General features: G+C 41.1%; 2 protein-coding genes across 6 annotated transcripts in view; one reads left to right on the top strand and one right to left on the bottom strand.

Annotated features, from left to right (window-relative positions):
- The window catches only part of NHSL1 (NHS like 1), a 131,877-nt gene that overhangs the window by 33,214 nt on the left and 70,919 nt on the right, over positions 1 to 27,744 (bottom strand). For all 5 annotated transcript variants that reach the window (XM_053222190.1, XM_027056775.2, XM_053222192.1 and 2 more), the window contains exon 3: positions 6,414 to 6,541. In XM_053222190.1, the coding sequence (XP_053078165.1) occupies positions 6,414 to 6,541 (128 nt within the window). The remainder of the gene's footprint in view (positions 1 to 6,413; positions 6,542 to 27,744) is intronic.
- LOC106982034 (60S ribosomal protein L17-like) lies at positions 3,365 to 4,016 on the top strand. Its single transcript, XM_053222194.1, has one exon. It carries the CDS (start codon positions 3,388 to 3,390, stop codon positions 3,940 to 3,942), a length of 555 nt encoding a protein of 184 aa, XP_053078169.1. The 5' UTR covers positions 3,365 to 3,387; the 3' UTR covers positions 3,943 to 4,016.

Genomic DNA, 27,744 nt, shown 5'->3' with positions numbered 1-27,744 from the left:
ATTACAACTTTAAATAGATTTTTCCTATTACATCTTGTAATTTGCTTTTGTAGATATGAAAAGTATTGGTTTCCATACATCAACATCATACCTTTCTATGTCATTGAAGTTTACTGTTGCTAGCAGTTTCAAATTTTTATTTTCCTGGAGTCACCAAGCATACAAACATATCATGTACAAAGAATGATAATTTAATCTCAGTCTTCCCTTATTTCTGAGCCTCTTACCCTACAACTTTTCTAATTGTTTTGGCCAATTCTTCCCATACAATGTAATAATAGTGGCAAGTGAATGTCCTGTCTTACGTCTCATTCTAAGAAGAATGGCCCATGGAATAGCATGTTGGCTTTGGTGACAAGGCAGATACATTTTAAGGTATGAGTATCTACTTGTTTCTATATTATGCAGTGTTTCTTATCAAGAATGGATGTTGAATTGTTTCAAATACCTTGTCACTATCTATGGTTTTGAGCCGATCGTTCTCTTCAAATCTATTAATATATTAACATGTGATTAGATTAACTGATACTGAAAATCCTTGCATTCCTATTGGGATAAATCCAGGTTCATTTTTAAACATCTGTCTTGTAACGAGCTGTTAAATTATGTTTCCTAACATTCTACTGTGACTTCTAATGATAATATTCATGAGTGGGACTGGCCAGCTGATTTTCTACTTTGTGTGGTCTTTGTTATTAGGTTTGATCTCAGGGTAAATCTAATTCGTTTGAAAAAAAAAATCACACCATATCCTTCTTTTTTTTTTGCTCTGAGAAAGTTTCAAGCATTGGATTTACTTACTCTTTCTATTTTCTTTTCCTTTTGTTTGTTTCAAGTTTTTCTTTAAATTCTAGTTCGTTAACATATAGTATAATCTCGGTTTCAGGAGTAGAATTTAGTGATTCATCACTTATATGTAACACCCAGTGCTGGTCACAAGTGCCCTCCTTAATACCCATCACCCATTTAGCCCACCTCCTGCCCACCTCCCTTCCAGCAACCCTCAGTTTGTTTTCTAAAAGTAAGAGTCTCTTATGGTTTGCCTCCCTCTCCTTTTTCCCCCTTTCCCTATCTACTTACTCTTTAAAAGCTTTAGTGGAACCCTCTCTATGAAACCATCTGAACTTGATGCTTTCTGGAATTTGGTCCAATGTTTTCTTTTAAATGAGCTTCATTTTTCCACCCAGTTTTATCGAGATATAATCAACATAAAAACATTGTGTAAGTTTAAGGTGTATAATGTGATAATTTGTTATATGTATATACTGCTAAATGATTGCCACAATAAGACTAGTGAACACATCTATTACCTCACACAGTTACCATTTATTTTGTCAACCTGGTGTGAATTTTTGACAAAATTTCTCTATTTTTCAAATCAGAAATCAGTCTGTTAAAATACTCCCTCTCTAGAAGTTCTAGAGTCAGGTTTGATATATTGTATAAATTAGAAAATCAGTTTCAACATTATCTCAACATCTTCCATCAAACACAAGATGGTACATACAAGTTTTGTTCCTAATCATAAAGTCGTCTGCTTAAAAATGTTAGTGACTTCCATAGGGCACCAGCGGGGCTCATCTGATTCAGCGTTCAATTCTTAAATTCTGCTCAGGTTGTGATCTCATGATCCGTGGGATTGAGCTCTGCATCGGGTTCAAACATGGAGCCTGCTTGGTATTCTCCCTTTCTTTCTCCCTTTCTCTCTCTCTCCCTCTTCCATTCCCCCTCACAATAAATAAACATTAAAAAAAAAAATATGTTAGTGACTTCCTATTAGCTATGCAATAACACCTAACTCCATCACTTACCATGGCTCCCCTGTCATCCCACCTCAGCCTCCTTCCATCACTACTCCTGTTAACATTCTTGGTGAACTCAGTATCCACAGAGCGGATCCATCCCTCATCAGTCTCTCACGACCTCACCTCCAACGTGCCCCAATGACCCAGTCTCAGAAACATGCCCTGGACTTCATCATCGCATAACATCGGATATGGGATTTTAGTAGGGGCTCTATAATTGATAAATCTGTAGTATTTACTGAAGGTGTAAAGAGAATAAAAGCAGCAAGAATGTGCCCAACATTTTTGGCTTCAGCATCTGGTAGAACGGAGTTATACGGTTTACGGAGGTGGGGAAAACTATGAGAGGAGTAGGTAGGGATGTGAGAATGAACATTTTGGGATTTGGGTTAGGTTTGAGATGCCCATAAGATGGACAGTAAGCAGCTAAATGCATGGGTCTGGACTGGCGATAGAAATTTAGGAAACTTCAGTGTCTGGAATTTGAGGCCATGGGTCTCAGTGGGATCACCCAAGGATTAAGCCTGCTTCAGAGGCGCAGAGTCAAACCAATGTTTAGATATATGGAATAGCATCCAACCATGACTGAGAAGCACTGGCTAGTGAGGCAGGAGGAAAACCAGGAATGTGTGGTCTCATGGAAGCCAAGTATAGAAAGTACTTGAAGGACAGTAAACTATGTCAAACACTGCTGAGAGGCTGAATCGGAGGGGGGCTGAAAACTAACTATTAGATTTGGGCAAGATAGACGTGATGAACAGACTTAACAAGACTGATTTCAGGAGCGTGCTAGGGATAAAAGTTTATTTGGAGGGGGTTCAGAGGAGATTGTGAGAAAAGGCAGTGTTGACCGCAAGTCTAGACAGTTCTTTGGAGGAGTTCTATTCTAAAGAAGACCTGGAAAATATGGCAGAATTTGGAGGGGGGTGAAAGGTCAAAGGAGGGCTTCTTCAAGATGAAAGACAAGGTAGTTTGTTCATATAATGAAGAGTTCTGATGCAATAAAGAGAGAGAATGGATTAGGGCAAAGAGAAAGGGGCAAATTGCAGGGATGAAGTTCTTGAGAAGTTGGCCTTAATCGTTCCACTGAAAAAATACTGAGTGTTGACTGCATGCCATGCCTTAATCTAAGCACATGGGTGCAAACAGGGCAGAAAAGAAGCAAGGACTGTGCACTCATTGCAATGGCAGGAAAGGGTGAGTAGGTGTAGGCATAGATGCAAGCCGTTCAATAGGTTTGGTTGTGAAAGGATATGCCTTCGGACTGCTCCCCCCGCCCCCCCTTCACCCCACAGTGCAGTAGATATCACAGATGGTATCCGAGAATAAAACAGAAAACATGGTGTTTGGAGATTTGAGAAATATAATTTGGGCAGTGGGAGAGTGAACTGATGAGCTCATATGTTAGGACTGCTGGCACTTTAGGTCCGAGGTTAGGCATTTATAGCACAAGCAGCCAGTAAAACCTGGTGTTTTCCTCTAGCCTTGTTTAGTGAGCCAGGCTTTAAGCACAGAGCAGAGGTAGAGCTGGATTCAAATGGGATTGGGCTCTTCCGTAAGCAGCCTGAGGTGATCTCTGAAAATGGTTCGCTATTCCCTTGACCCGGAAAACCAGACAAAATCATGCAAATCAAGAGGTTCAAATCTTCGCATTCACTTTAAGAACACACGGGAAACTGCCCAGGCCATCAAGGGTATGCATATCCGAAAAGCCACCAAGTATCTGAAAGATGTCACTTTGCAGAAGCAATGTGTGCCATTCCCACACTACAATGGTGGGGTTGGTAGGTGTGCCCAGGCCAAACAGTGGGGCTGGACACAGGGTCGGTGGCCCAAAAAGAGTGCCAAATTTTTACTGCACATGCTTAAAAATGCAGAGAGTAATGCTGAACTTAAGGGTTTAGATGTAGATTCTCTGGTCATTGAGCACATCCAGGTGAACAAAGCCCCCGAAATGCGGCGTAGAACTTACAGGGCTCATGGTCAGATTAACCCATACATGAGCTCTCCCTGCCACATTGAGATGATCCTTACTGAAAAAGAGCAGATTGTTCCTAAAACAGAAGAGGAGGCTGCACAGAAGAAAAAGATATCCCAGAAGAAACTGAAGAAACAAAAACTTATGGCCCGGGAGTAAACTCTGCATGAAATACATGCAAATAAAAGTAAAAACAGAAAAAAAAACCCAAAAACAGACAAACAAATGGGATTGGGATGTCTTCAGGAAAGTGACAGAAGGAGAGAGGAGCCATCAGAGTTCCAAATATGCACAAAGAAGTGAATATAATTGTGGGTCCTGTCATCTAAGATGGGGAAAGATAACTGAGGCTGTGAAGAGGGTAATTTCTCACGGGGTCAAATAATTTTTGAAATGGGATTCTAGAGGGATCAAGCTGGAAAGACAATAAACGAAATTATCCCTGACTCTTCCTTTTCTCCCAACTTCAGCAAATTCTATAGGATCCACTTTCAACATGAGCCTAGAATCTTCTCCGCTGCCACCCTGGTCCCAGCCCACATCAGCTATATCTTGCCAGGATTACTGCAATGGCCTACTGACTGACCATTCTACTTCCATTTTCAACTCCCCACAGTCTTGCCTCCATATAGTAGCCAGACTGCATCACATAGTCATTCAGACCACCCTGCTTACCACCTCAGTTCCTCCAGTGCCTCCCCATCTCCCCCAAGAACAACAAATCCAAAGTTCTCACCACGGCCGGTCAGGTCCTTCCTATGTGATCTGGCCCTTGGTTGTTTCCCCAAAGTCATTATTACCTCTCTCCCCCTTGCCCACCGCAAGCCACTCTGGTATCTGGCTACTTCTCCCACAGGATTAACCACACTAGGGTCCCCAGGCCTTTGTACTTACTGTCTCTTCTTCCCAGAAGCTCTTCCCAAAGATATTCCCATGTGGTGTTCCCACACTTCATTCTGAGATCTGCTCTAATGACACCCTCGGAGAGCCCCCTCTTGAAAACTCAATCTCAAATAGCAGCCCGTCACTCTCAAACTCTTACTGCCAGTTTATTTTTCTTCATAATGTGCATCACCACTGTGTTATATTATACTTGTTTACTGCTGTTTCCCCACTGAGGAAAGGTAAGCCTGTGAGATGCTGGATATGTTAATCAACCCGATTGTGATGGCCATTTCACAAAGAAAACGGATGATTTAAATATGTACAATTTTATTTGTCAATTACAATTTCAATAAGGTTGAAAAGTTAAATAAGAAGAGAACACAATCCTCACCATATAACTCACCTTTTGATTTCTATTTTCCTTATTCATATCAATGAGAAAAAAAAAAACTTTAAAATTAAAAACCAGATCAATTTTGAGGTAGCTCCTTTTCCTACTACAGTATTTCCTAATACAGTATTGTGTATTTTGAGTCCCAGAGGACTAAGCTAATAAGGGAACATACTTTTTTTTAAATTTTTTTAATGTTTATTTATTTCTGAGACAGAGACAGAGCATGAGTGGGGGAGGGGCAGAGAGAGAGGGAGACACAGAATCCAAAACAGGCTCCAGGCTCTGAGCTGTCAGCACAGAGCCCAACAGCGGGCTCGAACTCACAGACTGCGAGATCATGACCTGAGCCGAAGCCGGAAGCTCAACCGACTGAGCCACCCAGGCGCCCCGGGAACATACTTTTAAAGAGATAAGAAAAAATATTCTCAAATAAAAACCTGGGTTTTTATTAGAGAACTAAAAAATTATGGTAGTAAATTTCCCATTTTGATCAACTGTTATCCACCCTTTTCTCTGATGTTATTTATGTGGGGAAGGACAATAAATTTTGACTAATGTTCTCTAAGCAGTAATGCATTTATGCATTGACCTAATTCTACTGAAATTTCTTAGATTAAAAAATGGTTTCTAAATCAACACGTGTCCATAGTACTAAGTAGAATGAATTTAAAAAACCCATATAAGTCAAAATCTCTCTACATTCTTATCTGCTCATGGGGCTTCTATTACTGAGAAAATATATTTGCCTTAAGTAGTTTGTACATACTACAAGATATGGCATGAGAAGAAAGGCAGCCAGGGTAACACAGCATCTCCAAGTGAACTGACCAGTGCTATAATATTAAGTCAAAGTGCTGCTTCTGTTCAATCTTTCTGAGAAACACTGACTGCTTGTGAAACAGTGACTTTTGCCTGTTATACTTAGAGCTCTTGTTTTAGGATCTGAGTGGGTTCTTGGTCATGAGAAAAAAAACCCAAAAAACAAAAACAAGACCTTCAATTTTTCTACCCAAAAGAGAATATTCAAAATGCACAAATATACTGACTGATTGTGACCCTTTAATGAATTCCTTGAATCCTAACCTTACCTTTTTTTTTTTTAATCTTAGACCGATTGTGACTTGCGGAAAAGTTGCAATCATAACGCTGAGAATTCCTGTGAACGCTTTACCTAGCTGCCCACAGTGTTAACATGCTAAATAATCATGGTACCTTGGTCAAAATTAAGAAATTGAGATACCATTATTAACTGAAACCCTATTTTATTCTGATTTCACCAGTGTTTCAACTTATGTCGTTTTTCTGTTCTGGGACCCAGTCCAGGTTCCCACGTTGAATTGGGAAGCCTTACCTTTTGATCTGTTTCTTCATCTTCGTTTTGATAATCATCGCAGAGGGGGTTGGTACTGGCTGCAAAGGTCGGCCCCTGGGAGTAGTACTGTGAACTTCGGTAGCCATCCCGCCTCAGCTTATCACATTCTGCAGAGGGTACAGGCCAGGGAAGGGGTGGGGGAGGAAGGGCGTAAAAAACCAGAATTTGTTTGCTTCTCTTTATTTACCTTTTCTAGCAATATTTTCCTAGGCGTAAGATTTCAAAATAATCATACTATTAATAATGAAAATGATCAGAACAACTAAGAGTTAGTAGATTACACACTACATATCATGTTCAAATGCTTTAATGGGATGATTACCTTTAGACTTTACAACAACCCTCTGAGTCAGGTTTAGAGTAATTAAATTATTTTCAAAGTAAATGTTATACAGATAAGCAATGGACTCAGAATATGAAGCCAGGTTCTTAATTACTGTAATTGTTTATGCAGGGCAGTGGATGATGCAACTGCTCATCAAAAAATACAAAACTTCGGGGCGCCTGGGTGGCTCAGTCGGTTAAGCGGCTGACTTCCGCTCGGGTCACGATCTCACGGTCCGTGAGTTCGAGCCCCGCGTCGGGCTCTGTGCTGATCGCTCAGAGCCTGGAGCCTGTTTCAGAGTCTGTGTCTCCCTCTCTCTCTGCCCCTCCCCCGTTCATGTTCTGTCTCTCTCCGTCTCAAAAATAAATAAACGTTAAAAAAAAATTCAAAAAAAACACAAAACTTCTCGCGCTAAGCTTCTTATAGATTCCTCAGCTGGAAGGGACACGAGAAGTCACAGATTACAATGCCCTCATTTTATTTTTAGTTCTCAACCTAACTTTGATGCCAAACAGGCTATAATCATCGAGTGGAATTTAATGTGAAGCCAGGTGGCAGTCTGAGCCGTCTGCCAGACTACAGAGAAATACCTGGCACCAGCAAGTGGAAGGTAACCAGAAGCATGGCGCCCTGCTTCGCAGCAAGGCTGGGGCCGTCGGCTGCTCAGAGACCAGCGGTTCTCATCGAGGAGGGACCACTGTGCTAATTGTAATTACTCGGATCAGTGGGGGCAAGTGCAGCAAGAAAAGTATTAGTGGCTTTTTAAAGCCCCAAGAGATTTCTTAGTACCCAGCCAGCACTTTAGAGGAGGGTTTGCCTTGCAAAAGGGTTCACTCACCACAGGGTACCTTTAAATATCCGGCTCATAAAGGAGTGTGAAATGTGTTTGGTTTGGGAAGGGTTCCCCTTCACACAGCATGACAAAACTGTGCACCTAATGGCACCGAAGTAAAGTAGGGCATCTTCAGAGTTCCTCTGTAACAACACTAGGATCTGTGATTCTTCTCAGACAGGAGATGACGAACGGTCACTTTAGTGAAAGGATAAAAATTCTCCAACCGGGGGAAAAAAGATCCTTACTCTCCTTTGCTACTTCACAGCTGGAGTGAATAAAGTTTCCAACCCAGAACTGCTAATCAGATTTTTAAAAACCCCATGGAAATAGTCATGAGGATCTTTTAGGATGTCAAACTAACTATAAAAATGCATTATGTAATCACAAGATAGCTGCTTCAGTTGCTTAGGAGCTAACTAATTTGTGGGCTCGGCTTGCAACCGCTCTTAATATGGAGTAAAAGGGAAAACTTTTTTTAAAAAATTCTGAAACTTCCAGAATACAACTTATTTTTTAATAAGGATTTATTCATATTAATCTCTTTTCAGTGAGAAATACTTTTACATTTTTTCCAACATTAATAAGTTTTCTAAAAAAAAAAATGTAAACAGAATGGTCAGAATTCTACTTTCCTTCTACAGAGAGAATATTACATAAAGCGTGATTAGTGTTTTTCACTGTTCTGTGTAGTTTTGGGATTCTGTAAGTATTTGATTTGATTTTCTTTAATTAATTACCTTAAAGTTAGGAGAAAAAAGTAATACTCAGTAGTTTTGCATTTCATTAACTTGTGTTGCAAATTAACTCTTCTGTGGTCCTATCAGCTGATGTCTCCTAAGCATTCAGGGTGAATCTTGTGTAACAAACCAATAAAAACTGTTACCACTTTAGAGGGAACACACCTCAACATAAAATGGGCCATATATGAAAAACCCACAGCTAGCATCATATTCAGTGGCGAAGAACTGAGAGCTTTTCCTCTAAGATCTCAGGAACAAGACAAAGATGTCCACTTGTATTCAACATAGTACTGAAGGTCCTCGCCACAGAAATCAGGTAAGAAAAAGAAATAAAAGGCATCCAAGTTGGTAAGGAAGAAGTAAAACTTTCCCTGTTTGCAGACGACATGATACTATATACAGAAAGCCCTAAAGACTCCACCAAAAAACTACTAGAACTGATACAGGCATTTAGTAAAGTCACATAATACAAAATTAATTACGGAAATCTGCTGCATTTCTATACACTAATAATGAAGTATCAGAAAGAGAAATTAAGAAAACAATCTCATTGACAACTGTACCAAAAAAGGGTAAAATATCTAGAAATAAACTTACCAAGTTGGTGAAAGATCTGTACTCCAAAAACAATAGAACACTGATGAAAGAGACTGAAGATGACACAAATAAATGGAAAGATATTCCACAGTCATGGATTGGGATAACTAATATTATTAAAAAGTTCATGTTACCCAAAGCAATCTACAGATTTAATTCATTTCCTTTCAAAACACCAACAGCACTTTCCACAGTAGAATAAATAATCCTAAAATTTGCATGGAACCACAACAGTCTCAGAAGAGCCAAAACAATCATAAAAAAGAAGAAGAAAACTGGAAGTATCACAATCCCAGATTTCAAGATACACTACAAAACTACAGTAATCAAACCAGTATCATTCTGGCACAAAAGCAGAATTATAGATCAAGGGAACAGGATATAGAGTCCAAAAATAAACTCATGCTTTTATGGTCAATTAATCTTTGGCAAAGGAGGCAAGAATATGCAATGGGAAAAAGACAGTCTCTTTAACAAATGGTGCTGGGAAAACTGGACAGCGACATGCAAAAGAATGAAACTAAACCACTTTCTTATACCATACATAAAAATAAACTCAAAATGGATTAAAGACCTAAATGTGAGACCTGAAACCATAAAATTCCCAGGAGAAAACTTAGGCTGCAATTCTTTGACATCAGCCATAAAAACATTTTTCTAGACATGTCTGTCTCTTCTGGGAAGGGAAAGAAATGCAAAATTAAACTTTTGAGAGTACATCAAAATAAAAAGCCTTTGCACAGTGAAAGAAACCATCAAAAGAACAAAAAGGTAACCTACTGAATGGGAGAAGATATTTGTAACTGATATACCCAGTAATTGGTTAATATCCAAAATATATAAAGAACTTACACAATTCAACACCACCACCACCAACCCCCCCCCCCGAAATAATCCAATTAAAAAATGGGCAGAGGATACACACAGACATTTTCCCAGAGAAGACATCCAGATGGCCAACAGACACATGAAAAGATGTTCAACATCACTCATCATCAGGGAAATGCAAATCAAAACTACAATGAGATATTACTTCACACCATCAGAGATATTACTTCACACCAATGGCTAAAATAAAAAACTCAAGTGTTGTCACGGACATGGAGAAAAAGGAATCTGCATGCACTGTTGGTAGGAATGCAGACTGGTGCAGCCACTGTGGAAAACAGTATGGAGGTTCTTCAAAACATTAAAAATAGAATTAGCATAGGATCCAGTAATTCCACTCCTGAGTTTTTACGCAAGGAAAATAAAAACACTAATTTGAAGAGATATATGCACCCCTAAACTTACTGCAGCTTTATTTACAATAGCCAAATTATGGAAGCAACCCAAGTGTCCGTCAATCAATGAATGGATAAAGAAGTGGTGTGTTTGTGTTCGTGTGAGTGTACACACACACACACACACACACACACACACACACACACTGGAATACTATTCAGCCATAAAAAAGAATGAAATCTTGCCATTTGCAACAACACGAATGGATCTAGAGAGTATACTGCTAACTGAAGTCAGTCAGAGAAAGACAAATACCATATGATTTCACTCATATGTGGAATTTAAGACACAAAACAAATGAACAAAGGGAAAAAGAGACAAAAAGAACAGACTCTTAAGCACAGAGAAAAAACTGGTAGTTAGCAGAGGGGAGGTGGGTTGGGATGGGTATGATGAAGGGAATTAAGAGGACACTTACTGTGATAAGCAATGAAGTAATGTATAGAATTGTTGAATCATTATATTGTACACTTGAAACTAATATAACACTGTATGTTAATTATACTTGAAATGGAAAAGTAAAGAATTAAATGCAATCAGCCATACATATACACACACACACAAAGTTACCACTTTGTATCTACTTATGTTATAATTCATTATTTTCAAATACTTGACAAACAAAACAAAATAAAAAGTGAAGGCTAAGGCCGTTTTATATATATATATATATATTTTTTTTTTCAACGATTATTTATTTTTGGGACAGAGAGAGACAGAGCATGAACGGGGGAGGGGCAGAGAGAGAGGGAGACACAGAATTGGAAACAGGCTCCAGGCTCTGAGCCATCAGCCCAGAGCCCGATGCGGGGCTCGAATTCACGGACCGCGAGATCGTGACCTGGCTGAAGTCGGACGCTTAACCGACTGCGCCACCCAGGCGCCCCTATATATATATTTTTAAGATTTTATTATTTTATTTTAAAGCTTACTTATTTTGAGAGAGAGAGAGAGAGAGAGAGAGAGAGAGAGTGTGTGTGTGTGTGCATGAGCAGAGGAGAGGCAGAGAGAGAGAGTGGGAGAGAGGAATCCCAAGCAGGCTCTGTGCTGTCAGCAGTTTGTGAGATCATGACCTGAGTTGATATCAAGGGTCAGACTCTCAGACGACCAAGCCACCAGGTGCCCCTAAAGATTTTACTTTTAGGTAACTTCTACACCAAATGTGGGGATGGAACTCAACCCTGAGATCAAGAGTTACATGCTCTACCAAAAAAAAAAAAACCAAAAAACTTACACACTCTAACAACTGAGCCAGCCAGGTGCCTCAAGCCAAGGCCCTTTTAAACGAAGTCCTTCTGTTGTTCCAGTTAGTCTTTTCCCCCCACTAATAGACCCTACAAGAAGTATAAGTTTAAAATTACAAGCTTTTATAATATTGAAAATCTTTTTCATGTATTGGGTACCCCGTCAGATGTGTTTGAAAAGATTTCTTGCTGGAAAATAAGGAAGGGCTGTTGGGCTGGATCATCTCTAAAGCTGAGACGAGTTCTGATGTTTTTGGCAATATTAAAAATAGCTGACACGACTGGGTACACATTACATCTTAAAAGACCAAAACACTGCAAAATTATTATCCATGAAAGTATGGAAATCTGGCAAATATTAGTACTTCCACCATCACGTTTTGAGCCTAGTTTAAGAGACAATGCCCCTTTTTTCCATAATGAAGTTTGCGTCACAGAAATGTTTAAATAGTGGGATGTCAACTGAATTAGGATGCCGGGTCTAAGATGAGACTGGGCAGCATACATTTATGGCAGATGACCAATGTTTTCACTCTTATCAAATTTCTGAAATCTAATAAAGTCATCGAATTCCACTGTCACTTATCTTATTCCAACGCTAGGGGAAATCTAGGAAAATCTCCTCTTGTCAAGTTGCAACAGCTCTCAGTTTCTAAAACCATGGCTTTGTTCATTAAATAGAGTTTATTGTCTGGAGAGTGAGATATAAGTAAGTGCAAGCCATCATGAATAAACAAAGACTTTTCCAACATTAAACTGAGAATAACTGCAAGGCAGAGCATACTTTAGAGCGAGCCAGGCCAGCAGCTACAGGCTAGAAATGAGATACTAAATGTAATGGAAGATCTACCTTTAACACATACTCCTCTTGCAACAGAAATTTGGACTAAAGCCGACCTATTGTTCTCACGGTACTGCTTGGAGAAAGGTATCACTGTTCGTTGTATCCTCTGGTTTCTCAACCATAAATTTCCTCCTCTTTCCTTTCATGTCAAACTATTTTCTTTAGTGCAAGAACAGTGGACAAACATTCCTTGCTAGACCAAAGTTTTAAGTACAGAAGAAAAAAATAACGTCATACCACTGGATGGTCATTTAACCGTCTTACGAATTTAAACCTTTCTTGGCATCCAAACTTTCATGTATTTCGCTATATTAGACTGTTCATGTTGCTATTTTAGACATGTTAAAAGAGTCTATCTACTAAAGAGACTTGGGGGTACCTGTGTGGCTCAGTTGGTTGAACATGTGACTTCGGCTCAGGCCATGATCTCACAGTTGTTGAGTTCGAGCCCCACATCAGGCTCTGCGCTGACAGCACGGAGCCTGCTTTGGATCCTCTGTCTCCCTCTCTCTCTCTGCACCTCCCCTGCTTGTGCGCTCTCTCTCAAAAATAAACAAACCTCTAAATAAAATAAATAAAATAAAGAGGCTTGGAGGAGTTATTCAACGTAATCTTCTCTGCTGGAAATTCTCAATGAATTTCCATGCTCCATGCTTTACTTTTCAGTTTACTGAATCAGTCACAATTGGCTAGAATATGCAGCAGTTACAAATAGTTCCCAAACTTCAGTGGCTTCAGAAACTAGGAGAATCTTTGCTGCACGCTGTCCTGGTATAAGTAGAGCTAGCAGGAACTCTGCTTAGCACAGTCACTTGGGGACTGGAAAGAGGGAAGTACCTGTCTTCATCGGTCACATGGCAGCACGGTGAGAACGTGGTGACTCTCACACTGGCTCCTAGGGCTTCTGCCAGAAAGCTTTACGTTCTTTACTGACTCTACTCTCATTTCTTTGGCCAAAATAAGCCATGTGACCATATCTAACTTCAGAGGGGACTAGAACGGGCAATCCTACCTCGTGAACAAGGAGGGAGAGGAGAATATTCAACAACTATTCAAGTGACTCTTCCAGACAGGGATAACGCTGAATCTCAGATTTTCCGGATCCCTGCTATGCTTATTTCATGTTTACTTCAATCCTTCTTGGATGAGGTTGAGAGGCTTTTGGTGGGGAATCTGCAACAGCAATGAAAAGCTACTCTCTGTGTTTCAGGAACAGGAAGTTAACTATTGGGAGGGATTCTACATGGAGAAGCAGTGGAGTGTCTGGAATCAAGACAGACCTGGCTGTACTAGGGGGCGTACTAACTGTGACGTCTAGGGGACAACGCTTGAACCTACTGGAAACTCGGATTCCACCTCTGTAAAGCCAGGACTTTACTCAACTCAGTCTCGGAAGCTGTCATGAGATTCATTCAACAAACAACTCTGAGTGCGCTGCTCTCTGATGAGAGAGCTGAGGTAAGGATATGTCAGAACTTTGCACAGGATCCTCCCCATGGCCAGTACTCAGAAGATGGACACCGCTTCCGGAATCTACCACATAAACCATAACTACCTCAAACTCTTCTACTTTTAAAAGCCAGCGAGCAAGTCCGCAAGATGTGCTTGGCTGCACAATTCTTCAAGATACCACAATTTTACCAAGCCTTTGGCTATATCTTTACCAAAATATCATGAGGCTACATTTCTTTTCCTAAGAAGATGTGTTAGGTACTCCTAACCCCCGGTACCTGTGAATGTGACCTTATTTGGAAATAGGGCTTTTCCAGATGTAATCATGTTAAAGTGAGGGCATTAGGCTGGGCCCTACTCCAACAAGACTTATGTCTTTATAAGAAGAGAACACAGAGATCATGGGGCCATGTGGAGACACAGAAACATACAAACACAGAAGGAAAAAAGCCCGTGAAGACAGAGGTAGAGATTAGGAGTGATGTAGCCATAAGCCAAGGAATTCCCAGAGCCCCCAGAAGCTGGAAGGGCAGGAAGGGATTCTCCCCTCGAGGTCGGTGGGAGCACGACCCCATTGACACTTTGATTTCGGATTTCTAAGAGAAAAATAAAGCAAGGAAGGGAATAGGGACGAGCATTTGTAGCAGGTCTCACTGAGCGGTGATTGCTGAGCAAAGAAAGTATGTCCCGTCAACCTGAGAAAGAACTAGAGAAAAGTACAGTTTGGGGTGAGAACAGGAGACATGGCCAGATAGGTAAACAAGGGACAGACTATGTTAGGGCCTTGAGGGTTCTAAGGACTCTGGCTTTTACCATGAGGCCAAGGGACAGCCTCTGGAGACTTGGAACAGAGAAGTGACATGATCTTACTTGCATTTATCACCTTCTTCCTGCTTACCCACTTCCCTAAGATGCCAGGACTCAGCTCAAAGTCCTGATACTGACACATATATTCCAAATAAACCACAATAGGAGCTTGATTGTTATCTACAGGAGGAGAAAGCCAATCAATCATTCAGTGATGCCAGTAAAAGTACATGGACATTTTTATCACCGAATGGTATAATGCACCAGAGTTGATTGTTTCATATTTATAAATCTATAAGAGAAAACATACACATAGTGAAAAATTTCCTGAATTTATTATAAAGAGTTTGAAATATACTCAAAGAGAACAAAGTTCTTACCTTAAATAAATGGCTAATAAGCCCGGCTTGCTTAAATGAGAGGGTAAAGGAGGAACAGTAGAAGGAGAGGAGACACTGGGGTCTTCTAGTCCCCAAAGAAATGATATCGTATGATAAGGGGATGCTAAAAGGAAAAAAGTGAGGGGCGCCCTGGGTGGCTCAGTTGGTTATGTGTCTGACTTTGGCTCAGGTCATGATCTCATGGTTTGTGGGTTTGAGCCACATATTGGGCTCTACACTGACAGTGCAAAGCCTGCTTGGGACTCTCTCTCTCCCCCCCTCTCTCTGCCCCTCCACAACTCATGCTTTCTCTCTCTCTTCATAAATGAATGAATGAATGAACGAATGAATGGATGGATAAACAAACAAACAAACAAACAAGGAAAAAAAGTGAGAAGTCTGCTGACTTGTTAGGCTGTGTGAAAAAGAAGGGAAGAGGGGAGCCTGAGTGGCTCAGTCGGGTAAGTGTTTGACTTCGGCTCAGGTCATGATTTCATGGTCTGTGAGTTCAAGCCCCTCATTGGGCTCTGTGCTGACAGCCTGGAGCCTGCTTTTGGACTTTCTGTCTCCCTCTCTCTCTGCCCTTCCCCCACTAGTGCTCTCTCTCTCTCTCTGAAAAATAAATAAACATTAAAAAAAAAAAAAGAAGTGAAGGAATGATGAAGGAAGTATTTGAAATAAGCACTGCTATAGTAAAAGCCAGAAGGAACAGATAAGAATATTGTCATTCCTCAAGTCATATGGGTCGTGTTGGTGCGTCCAGGTATGAACTGCCAGGAAAGTTCTGGAACATTCAAGTCGAAAGCACAATTCTGGTACTCCACAACAGCAGAGCATTCTAGACATGCCATATTTTATTTTATTTTTTATAAGCTTTTATTTAAATTCTAGTTAGTTAAGATATAGTGTAATATTGGTTTATGGAGTAGAATTTAGTGATTCATCACTTACATATAACACCCAGTGATCATCAAAACATAGGCATACCATATTTTAAAATCTAAATGTGGTTTCTTTTAACATACTAAATCTTTCATAATCCTCCTACTATAATCCAAGGTCATTGAAATTGGGAGGATTCTACTTCCAAAATTCATTATAAAAATAATAGTCATGAGGTGCTGCTTCAGTGAGGATGTCCTATGATGAACCATAGTCTAAAAAAGTCCTTTTTTCAGATCACTGATTTTTAAAGCCATTACTAATGACTACTAAATAAATGCATTATTTTCTAAACTGGAAGCCCTTGGCCATTATTATTTGATCCGTGTTTAAAGTATTTCTGCGGAGACTGAAAGAGAACAAATACTGTATGTGTCTTATGGATTATGAAACCCAGGTATAAAGTTTCGGGAAGACCCAGGTTTACAAACTTCTTTCCCAATTATTTATCCATCAGATTATCAACAACAGGGGAAAAGGCCAGTTCTATGATCTATCTTTGTCCATTAGTGGAGAACTAAGGGCACATAAGGCTATAAACATGCATGCTTAAATGAAAGTCAATTCCAGTCCAACAGCTGTACTGGGTATTATACAGCTAATCTAATTTGAGCTTTCAAGCAAGCACACAGGAAAAATCTGTCGCATCCAAACGCTGCACTTCGTAGCCATTAGGGAATTTACTTTCTTAAGAAAATTAAACCAAAACGCATTTTAAAATAGAAGTGAGTTGCCTTCTAGCTCATTGATTTATTGGCTTTGGCAACACTGGAAAAGAAAAAAGATCTTACTCATACTGTGGTTCACATTCTGCCTTGCCAATCAGGCCCAGTGGATGTTTCAAAAAATACATCCGGATTTTCTGCAAATTCTTTGAAACAGCTGAACTTCAATTTATTTAAATTGTTTTTAAGAATAAACAATTAGAGTGATTAAGAGATTATAGACGTTCAGACGTTTTTAGGTTCCTTGGTTATTTATAGCCTACCAAGGGAGCTGAAAAGCTGTGTAAAATCTTAAAGACATTATGAACTTATTATAGATCTTGGATATGGGTATTTTCCTAGATAATGTGGTTGCAATTTTAAAGGATAGATTTCAAAGAAATATGCCCTTTGGTTTAGTATTAGACTAATGATTGGTTCTTTTCTTCCCTCCCCTCTTTAGAGTAAGAATTTTTATAAAGTTTTACAGTAATATTTATAATGGCATAAAAGCATACTGTTTATATATGGAGTAGTAAACCCAAATTTATCTTCCAACAAATGCATAGGTGAGTCCATAAGATCACTTCTTTGCCAGAGTCATCATTTCAATGATACTTAGCATCCAATGCACCATAAAACATAAAAAGATAAAGAGGAAATGCATGGCTTTAATGATTAAGCCCAAGCCTCTCTAAAAGTTCTGAAAACAAATGTCTCCTCTCTTAATGGTGCATGTAAGGCAAAATGTCCCAGGTGCTAGCATATCATTTGCCTAACTGGGTAAGAAAGAAAGAAGGCCAATCAGGAAATATGCCAAGTATCACCCGAGTGTCAAGGAAAAGGGAGCTCCCTTGAAAGGAATGAGTTTCAATTTGCATAAGTCACCTTCTGCTAACAGCCAGAGTGATGAAAAGCAGCCGTCCAGAGCTCAAACCCTGCATGTGAACAGTTATGTGTTCAAATCCTAGCTTGTAATGAGCTAGTGCAGCAGAAGGGATACTTCCAACTTTCAAGGGGCCTCGCTGACGGAGAAACAAGTTCACATGGCAACTTACAGAGCCAAGGTTTTCCAAGGTAAGGTGCCTCAGAACCACCTGGAGGGCTTGTTGAACCCACTGCTGGCCCCACTTCCAGAGTGTCGGACTCACTAGGTCTGGGGTGGGGCCAGAGAACTTGCATTTCTAGTACATTCCCAAGTGATGCTGATACTGCTGGTCTGAGAGCCACAACAGGAGAAAAGATGGAAACAGAATTTGGATCATTTGAGACTTCTTACATATTCCAAGTGAGAAATGCCAAAAGGCCCGAGGGGAAAAGAGGGTTGATCTGTTTCTTTTGTTATGTCACAAGTGATTCACACTCACAGAATAACTTCAGAAGATGAAGTTAGCTTATGGTAGGGGTCAATGTAGAGGGGAGGAATGCTAAACGTGGCATCTGCTTTTAGTTCCTCAAGAACACTGGTTTGTTTCAGAAAAAGCTTTGACTTTGCTACTGCAAGTACCTTGCACATCGAGCCTCCCTTAAAATGCTTGAAGAGTTCCTGCTTTAAACATCCCTCTCCAGCTCCAACACAGGAGGGAGCTTCAGGCCGCCACCACCTCTCACCTGAGTTCTGTGCTAATCCCCACCCAGTCTCCTGCTTCCACCCTGGCACCCATGTGGTGAACCTTCAACACAGAACCCGACTGAGCCACTTAAAAACGATGAATCAGATTATGTCACTCCTGAGTTCAAACCTCTCCAGTGGCTTCCCAGGCCCTGAAAGTAAAAGCCAATCTCCTCCCAGTGGTTTCTAAGCCCTGCATGATCTGACTCTGTGTGGGTGGCTAGCAGGGGCTCGGTGAGTTCATTAAATGAATGAACAAACAGCACTTGAAAGGGTACTGTGATTACACAATAGAGGTCCCACCCCATTCCTCTCCCAGGTGTATTTTATCATTGAACACGCTTTCCACTGTAATAAACCCAACGCATATGACCTGCCTCATCTATACTGGCCATGTCACCAATGTTTATTAAGCACAACTGGGGAGCAAGGGCTGGGGCCAGTATCGATACAGAACTTAATGGGGGAGGGGCCCCAATCATATGTTCAAAAAGTAAAAGGATGAGGGAAAAGCAGGTAGGAAGAGAATGAGGTAGGGAAGATGACGTCCAGGGCTCAATCGGTGTTTTCTATCCAAGGAAATTTATTAGTTTCAGTAGAATTTCAGGGAAACGGATCAAATCCAGTATTCAAAACCTAACTGTATCATGGACAACGCCCAAGAGATTTCTGGTGAGATATAACCAGAGAAAGCTCCCAGAAGTTTTGGGTAGGAGTAGGGTAGAAGACGGGATATGGTGATAGAATGAATGCCTTTGTTCTTTTTTTTTTTTAATTTTTAAATATTTATTTATTTTTGAGAGAGACACAGAGCACAAGCAGGGGAAGGGCAGAGAGAGAGGGAAACACAGAACCGAAGCAGGTTCCAGGCTCTGAGCTGTCAGCACAGAGCTGGATGTGGGGCTTGAACTAGGAAACATGAGATCATGACCTGAGTTGAAGTCAGATGCTTAACTGACTGAGCCATCCAGGTGCCCCTGGAATGGACGCCTTTGAAATGGATAGGTTTCTTTGCCAAGGGAGGAAAAAATAAAAATAAAAAATGACAGGCAAACTGCAGAATTCATACCCTTAAAAATTATTTTAGCACAATTCCACATGACTTCCTATGTCAGTCTACACAGTGGACTTGGGGAAATAAAGTGATCAGGATAGGGAAAGATAGAGCACCGCAGAGAGAAAATGCACAATTGTGTCATCAGCCCAAGAGTCAAACAGGAAATGAGTTTGCTGACTAACGTATTAACGTGTATTGGAAAGAACCACTCCCTTCCTGATCCTGGGACCAATATCTCCCTCACTGACTTTAAACAACCACAGGCAATTTCACTTCATGTAGATAGGTTTTAAAAAGGTCATTTTGACGAGGATCCTCCCTCTATGGTTACTTTCTCTTGGGAATAGAAACCTCCAAAAAAAAAAAAAAATAGGAATTAAGTATTAAGACTGAAGCAGCTGGAAAAAACTGTTAGCTTTATTTTTCACTGCAAACCACGGACAGATTTATCCTTAAAGGTTATTGGCCGTTATAGAAAACTGATTGCTAACATTTCTTCTCACATCCCCAAATTAATTCAAGGAGCATCAAAGAACTCAATCTGATTGGAATGAAAGCAAACGCTTTCTGGTGCCCATGATTAATGTGAGCATGTGAAGAGTTTGCCAGCCCCAGCTGAGTGGCACCACAGCTCAGCCAAACTGGAGGGGATCTCGTTTCACTTTAGAATGAGAAAGCCCTATCACTGGCCGTAGCGGAGCATCACCAAGGTTACTCAATATCAAATAGCCTGCAAAGATTCTAAACCAACAGTGGAGACTTCAGTTGTACACAGAGTGATAACGAGCCTTATCCACCGTACCTTCAATGTAGCATTTTTATGCTGTACTGAGTGAAATATAGAGGCCACTCAAGTTACTCACTTTATCAGGAATTAAAATAGAATTGCTGAAACAGCAGACTGGCTATGGACACAAAAACAACACAAAAAGCCTTTTGTTTAAACAATCCATAGTGCTTTGTTAAGACCTGGATCATTTAAATGACTGTCTTTGCTTTTCTATCTTTTGTGTGTTGCTTACCATTAAAAAAAAAAAAAAAAAAAAAAGGCCACATGTCTCTTAACCTACTGAAAAAGCAAGGATTGTTCATTTTTCCCTGGCTCTTGCATCAGACTTCCCGCTCACAGGTTAACTACCCTTTCAGGGTTACCACACTCAGAATAGTTGGTATTATAAAAAAAATTCCCTGAGCCATCAAATCCAGCAAGAGAAGTTAAACCACCCCTTTGGTATATCATTTCCATTCTGTTGATTCCTTATTTTTGTCTTTGTGCTTCTCTTTCCTCAGTAGATAATCTAGCCCACTGTTTGATCAAGTCAGACAACTTTCCCTAAGGACAAAAATTCCAAAAGACGTTTAATGAAATTAACGAAAATTAACGAAATTTAATGAAATTAACCAAACATTAAAAAAAAAAAGCTTTTAATAACAATCACATGAACTTTTGTCTTTGAAAGATCAACCTAATTAAATTCACAAGCGCTGAACAAGAGCACCAAATGAAGTCATTCTTCTCACCAAAGCACTTGCAATATTGTAGCAACAGAGCGGGGGCCACATTTCTGTCAAGTCTCCAACACCACCTAATGAACGACTTCACCATTTCTTTTGCTCCGTCTCAAAACTTGCCCCAATTGTCTGTCTAGGAGACACAGGTGGAAACCTGACCCCCCCCCCCCCCCCCCCCCCCCCCCCCGTGCCCCTGAGTTCACCGCCTACTACTGCCGCCTCCTCAGGGAACATCCTCCCCATTCTCTGTTTGTATCCGCCATCTTTCCCCCTCCTCATGGGCTCCTGTTGTCTACGACCATGTTTCAATTGGCTCTAATTTTTAAAACCATAATATTACCTCTATCTGGCCATTACTCAAAATACAGTTCCCTTTCTGTTTTGCTGACATCATTTATCCTACTTCATTTCTCAAAAGCTTACTTGTATTGTTTTTCTGCTTATAAAAATAATTTTTCTCTCATGAAGTCTGGCTTCTTCCATCCAAAGCTTTCTTTGGAACTGCTCTTTGGAAGGTCACCAGTGGCAGCCTAAGGACCAATTTAGTAGCCTTTCTTCAGACTCTCTCCCTATCTGTGAGTCTCATGAGGACTGCCCATCCTGACCTGACTTTCCTCTTCCCCAACTACTCTTTTACCAACTTCTCTTTCCCAGCCCCCTAAAATAGAGGCTTCTGGGCTCAACCCTACACTCTCCCAATTCTCTATCTCCTCACTCCTGTATTTCCACCCCTTGTCTTGTGGCTTCGGCTCTCACCTCCTGAGTTCTAGGTGACCTTTCCAGGACTTTCACAAACACAACAGTGCTTACAGTCCAACAAGATACCAAACACAGAAAAAGAGAAGCTTTTAAATAACATTACCATTTGTCTTTGAAAAGTCAACCTAATTAAGTAAAGCACCAGACTGTGTGTTGGGGTCACACAAAAGACAAGGAAAGGTCCTGCTCCCAACGGTGTTGTTGTCAGGCAGGGAGATAAACGAGTAAATACAATTACACAGCGCAGAACAAGCAGCTTAATGGAGAACTATAAGGTTTTATGGGAATGTGTGGAAAAGTGTAGAAGGCTTGCCCAAGTCTGCCCTGGGGAGTCCAGGTACCTACTGTGGGAACTCTTACAGGGGGACAGGAGTTGGCCAGGTGTAAGAGGTTATGATACAAAAGGGAGAAGGACCAGACTGGGACACGCAGCGGAGAAAGGAAGGACAAGATGAGTTCGCATTCCGACACAAGGACTTTATCCGTATAGGTGAAGGCACAGGTGAGAACCTGGGCAGAGGGGTAGAGAAGCATGGGGGAGAAATGGTGAGCTGGCAGGTGACGCTGGACTGAGACGGGGGGCAGATCAAGACAGTTCTCAGATGCTAAGGAGCCGAGGTTTCATCCTGTCTGTGAGAGGAGCTCTTAGGGAATTTTTAACAAAGAAGAGAAACGATCAGATTTATGTTTCAGAGACAACCTCCAGGGGCAGGGGCGAGGCTTAGTGATACCCCCCTCATCCACCTTGTCACTCATGAATATATCCTCTCTCTCTGGCTAGCTTTAAGCTTCCAGTGAAAGCAGCAATATCATTCATTCAGCTTTGACTCAGCTGCAATGTTCGGCCTTGTGCTTCACCTGCAGGATGCACTTAGAACATTTTTGTGTCAACACAAACACAGATTTTTGATAACCCGGTCTGTCACATCTTATGCTCAGCAGTAAGTTCTATCTTTGTTATTTTTTTTAAGCTTATATCTTTTGAGGGGGTGGGGGAGGGGGAGAGAGAGAACCTCAAGCAGGCTCTGCCCTGTCAGGGCAGAGCCCAACTCAGTGCTCGAACTCACGAGACCATGACCTGAACCGAAATCTAGAGTCGGATGCTTAACCGACTGAGCCACCCAGGCGCTCCTGTCTTTGTGTCAGTAAACTTCACATGCATCACCCTTAAGCAGTTAAGTACTGGGAGGCCAATCAGAACTCTTGAGCTCCAAAGGGAACTTAGACATCAGCCGTTGTTTCCCAGAGGAGGAAGCCAAAGACAAAAACGAGACATGGTTTTCTAAAACCCCACGGGATACTGGCCGCACTCGCATCAGAAGTCTGGCCTCTCATCTCATGTTCTTGACTGGTTAATGACAACGGAACAAAATGGCAATGCTGCTCTGTTTTAGGAAAGATGAAACAATATATTCCCTACCCGTGTTCAGTGGCTTTTTCAGAATATATCACTCTCCCCACCTGAAATCTAGACCTATTTGTGTGTAAACTAGAAAAGAAGTTAAAATTCTGTATGAATGAGTGTAAGTAATTGAACATTTCTTACTTATCAAATATTAAAAATAACCTTCCTTTAACCAGTGATTCCTCCCCTTCTCCTTCTACCTATCAATACCTAAGGATTCTTCAGGAAGTATACAAGTAATGACCAAAGAGTAGGCTCAGTGCTGAATCATTGGTCCCCTTATCTTTCCCTTATCCCTTCTACACCCTGTGCCTGTTTTTTTGTTTTTAAGTCCATCGAGGTACTGATGACATATTAGAGTTCTGAAAATACACACCAAATGCCATTAGGATGAAATGGACAGTTACAGACACTTGTCACACCCGATGTCCCATGATGGAGCTTCCTCCCTGTACTCTTAAACTTACTTGAGCTTCAGTGAAATCAGGACTGAGTGAAGAGAGTTCCAGAGCAACAGAGAAGCCCCACCTTCAGGCACAAGCTAACACGCAATCCCTAAGTGAATCAGCTAACGAAACCGAACTTGTCATGGGCCTTTGGATTCTGACTGAGCCCTGGCCCTATGACCTTTCTTTCCTTTTTAAAATTTTTTGATGTTTACTTTTGAGACAGAGAGAGAGAGAGAGAGAGAGAGAGGGACACACACAGAGCGTGAGTGGAGGAGGGGCAGAGAGAGAGAGACACAGAATCCGAAGCAGGCTCCAGGCTCTGAGCTGTCAGCACCAGAGCCCGATGTGGGGCTCGAGCTCAGGAAACCACGAGATCATGACCTGAGCCGAAGTCGGACGCTTACCAACTAAGCCACCCAGCTGCCTGTCCCTGTGACCTTTCTGAACGTTGAGGACAAGCATCCAAGCGGTATGTCTTCTCAGAGCCCTCAGGATCGGAGATCTGAACAGGCCGGTATGGGCTGAGCAAGAAACCCGATTTCAAATCCTGACCTAGTCATCTGTCAACTGCAAAGTAGCTATAAGATAATCCCATCTCTTCTCTGGGCCTTGGTTTACTTACCTACAAAATGAAGAGGGGGTTATTAATCAGAGGATGTGGGAGGGCCCTTCCAGAAAAAGGCACCTTGCTTATGTGAATGAAATGAACCTTGGGGTCAAGTGCCTGTGGCTGTCCCTGTCATCTGACCATGTTTCTTGTTTTGTTCCTCTTTCCCTCCTCCCCACAGCGCATCTCTGGAGCATAATGGATAGAAGGGAAGGCAGCAGCTAAATCACGACAGGACATCATTTGGGAAAGAGGGCTGAGATTTATAAAATCTCCTTTGTATTCCATTGCACTTAAATGAAAATCCACCCTGCCCTCCACAAACAGTGCTTCCAGCTTCAGGGGTGGGAGCTTTGAGGTACTTTACAAAAGTAAGTTCATTTTATTCCCACAAACACAGACACTGTGGTCTTTCTTTTACAGATGAGAAAACAAGTTCAAAATGTTGAAGAAATAAACTCAAAATTAAACTCAAATCACAGATGCCGAGTACATAACAGGCAGGATTTGAACCTAGACATGTCCCATGCTCTTTTCTTTCTTTTTTTTTTTCAATATCCCCATGCTCTTTTCATTACACCTGGATTTTTCCTGTTGGAAAGCAAGAAGAACAGGAGGTTTCTAGAGGTTAGGCCACATTCTACTTTTTGACCAGGGTAATGGTTACATTGATATTTACTTTACAGTTATTTGTTACATGGGAGATGTTTTATGTACTTGTGTGACATGTCATAACTTTTAAAAAGTGACCAAAAAGAAAAAGAATTCAAGGTTTAGCCCAGGTGGGCAAAGCAAGATGTTCACCTTGAGTGTGTCCAAGATGGTGAATGGACACACCATTCCAGAAGACAGAGCTCTCAGTCAACATCCACAAGCCTCCATCTACAAACAGGCCTGTGCAAGGGGCCACAGGACCCCCAAGAGGAGCATCTATAGCCAAAGCCACAGGGCATCTGGGATCCCCAAGTGACCCACGTGCCAAGGCGCCTCATCAAACCCAAGAGAATCTCACAACCTCTCCCAGAACAGACTCATCTAAGCCAAAAGCGAACTAGGAGGCTCCTTGCCAATGGAAGGTAGATGCAGTGTCCCTTAGATAACGTCTGTGTGTCAGGAACGACCAGCGGAACCTGGCTGGAACTACTTGAAAACTTGTTCGTGATTTTAAGAAAGGTGCACCGTTCTCCAGTGTTGAACAGGTTGGTGTGTGTACTATTGTTTTTAACCACTTGGTACAAAGTCATTTCTTCACACTGCAAATCTTCAGTTCCCGTAATAAATATAACCAACCGCTGACTGAATTCACACAGGTCAGATCCCTGCACTCACACTTCTAATTCTAGAACCACAGAGCGGGCTGACCTGCTAAAATGCATTTCTTCAGGGAGGATATAGCTGTGACTAGAGAACATTTTTGATACAACAACAGATGCTCTGTGAACTAATTCTGGCAGGGGTGGACACAGACACAGTAACTAAACTGCCTGTTAAACATACTGTGAGAAATTATGTTTCTCTCTCTCTCTCTCTCTCTCTCTCTCTCTCTCTCTCTTTCTCAGGTTGGGCTTTCGGGGGAGGGAGGCTTGAAAATAAGGTGTCTTATCTCAGCCCTTAATATGCTCATAATTGTCGAACGGGGGGGGGGGTCTACACTTACAAAAAAATAAAATCTGAAGCTTTCATCAAGGCCCCATCCCTCAACTCCACTTTTCCTATTTAGTGTGGCCCTTTTAATGATGCTAAAGATCATCCAGATAAAACTTTAGTTAAGCAGATGTGAGTCATCATCACATCCAACTCTGATAAAGTTTATGAACTGTTCAAACAACTATGGAGATTAAAAGGTAGAATTCTTCTGGAAATTCAGTGAAAAGCTAAGTGAATTCTTTACAGATAAGGGGACCCATCTTTAGAAATTAACTCTTCATTGTCACCCAGATGTCCCGTTAAGCCAAATATGAGAATACCATTGATAAATCTAGGTACACGGGGGCGCCTGGGTGGCTCAGTCGGTTAAATGTCCGACTTTGGCTCAGGTCATGATCTCATGGTTTGTGGGTTCGAGCCCCACGTCAGACTCTGTGCTGACAGCTCGGAGCCTGGAGCCTGCTTCGGATTCTGCGTCTCCTTTTCTCTCTCTCTCTCTGCCCCTCCCCCACTCATGCTCTGTCTCTCTCTGTCTCTCAAAAATAATAAATAAATGTTACAAAAAATTATAAATCTAGGTACATGTATGTGGTCATTAGCAGTAAATCATTACCTAAATCTCTAGCAACAAATCAACAAAAGCAAATCATTTGCTCTAAAAGTATGGCCACCAAATTCTATCAAATTCTCCAGAGACTAGCCAACAACAAATACAAAAGATCTCTGCTCTGTTTGGACCAGAACAGAGTGAACTTGTACATGGAAGACACCTGCTCCAGCCATTCGAGATGCCATTTTACAAACTGCCCACCTCCTCTTTGATGGCAGGATGAGAGGGGGGCAGACGTGGGGGAAGGGGTCTCCCAAAGCTTTTCTTTTCCAGCTGACTGAGCTCTCTACCTGCCCACTGTACTTCATATACCTCTCCATTACACCACTGTCTATTTACTTCAGTCTTGACACAAGACAGCAAGCTCAGCTCTTTAAGGTTAGAGACCCATGTACTTTCATTAGTTCATCTAAAAACTCCTGGCATAGTACAGAATTGGTGCTCAAATACTTACTCCATTGAGTTTATCATCTGCCTTTATGTGCTAACTCAAACTTAGCTTTTTCATGACAACATTTTCCAGTAAAACCTTCAGTACCTACCTGTATTTCTGCATTAGTTTAATAAGCCAATGTTCATAACACTTAGTTATGAATTTATTAGTACTCACTGTATCATTTCCCTCCATATTTTATGATGCTTGAGAGCTGAGCTCCTTGTAAAAACCGACAGAAGAACTGATACGATGGGCATTTAATGACTATGAAAAAGTGCCAACCTGTTTAGCATTAAAGAATAGTATTCCTTCCTTGAAATTATGGATATTGGATATTCCCATGAAATTATGGATAAGGTCACAGTAAGAAGAGAAGGAACAAAATAGATTACTCATTGTGAATAATTAGCTACCTTTCTATATATTTTTTAAAGGTTATTTATTTTTGAAAGAGAGAGAGAGAGAGAGAGAGAGAGAGAGAGAGAGAGAGAGAGAAAGAATCCCAAGCAGGATCCGTGCTGTCAGCACAGAGCCCGACTTGGGGCTTGAACTCACGAACCGTTGAGATGGTGACCTGAGCCAAAATCAAGGGTCCAACACTCAACCATCTGAGCCACCCAGGTGCCCCAATTACCTTCCTATATTTTTAAGCAAAGAACATTGAGGTCAAATTAACTTAGACTGATAGCTTTTGCATAACATCATACCTTGGTAGTGCCATATATTCAGGGACTGAACTTTTTTCTGTTTAATCTTCACTCATAATGAGGCAATAAATGCTCTGTACTCATGTTTATCTTGAGTTGCTAGCATGATGCATGGGAGGTGTGGTTCATGAAGTTCTGTACGTGTGATTAAAAGTAAGTAAATAAAGAGGAAAACAACTCAGCCGCTCTTTCCCATTTCAATCACTATTCTTAAAGTTACCATTTACCTAAAATCTCTTAGGGAGTATTTAAACCCAGACTTTAAAAGCTGAGCTCCAAGAATTTTCTGAAGTTGTTAATTTGATTAAATAGCAAATCCCTTTGATGAGGCATTTTAGGGCATTAAAGCAATTAC

Source organism: Acinonyx jubatus, chromosome B2 (genome assembly GCF_027475565.1).
Source record: "Acinonyx jubatus isolate Ajub_Pintada_27869175 chromosome B2, VMU_Ajub_asm_v1.0, whole genome shotgun sequence".
In the NCBI taxonomy this organism is placed as follows: Eukaryota; Metazoa; Chordata; class Mammalia; order Carnivora; family Felidae; genus Acinonyx; species Acinonyx jubatus.
The sequence above is the reverse complement of the archived record's forward strand: the minus strand, read 5'-3'. Positions and strand labels throughout refer to the sequence as shown.

Coding starts and splice junctions, on each gene's coding strand:
- LOC106982034 (XM_053222194.1), top strand. CDS start 3,388: ATGGTTCGCTATTCCCTTGACCCGGAAAACCAGACAAAATCATGCAAA.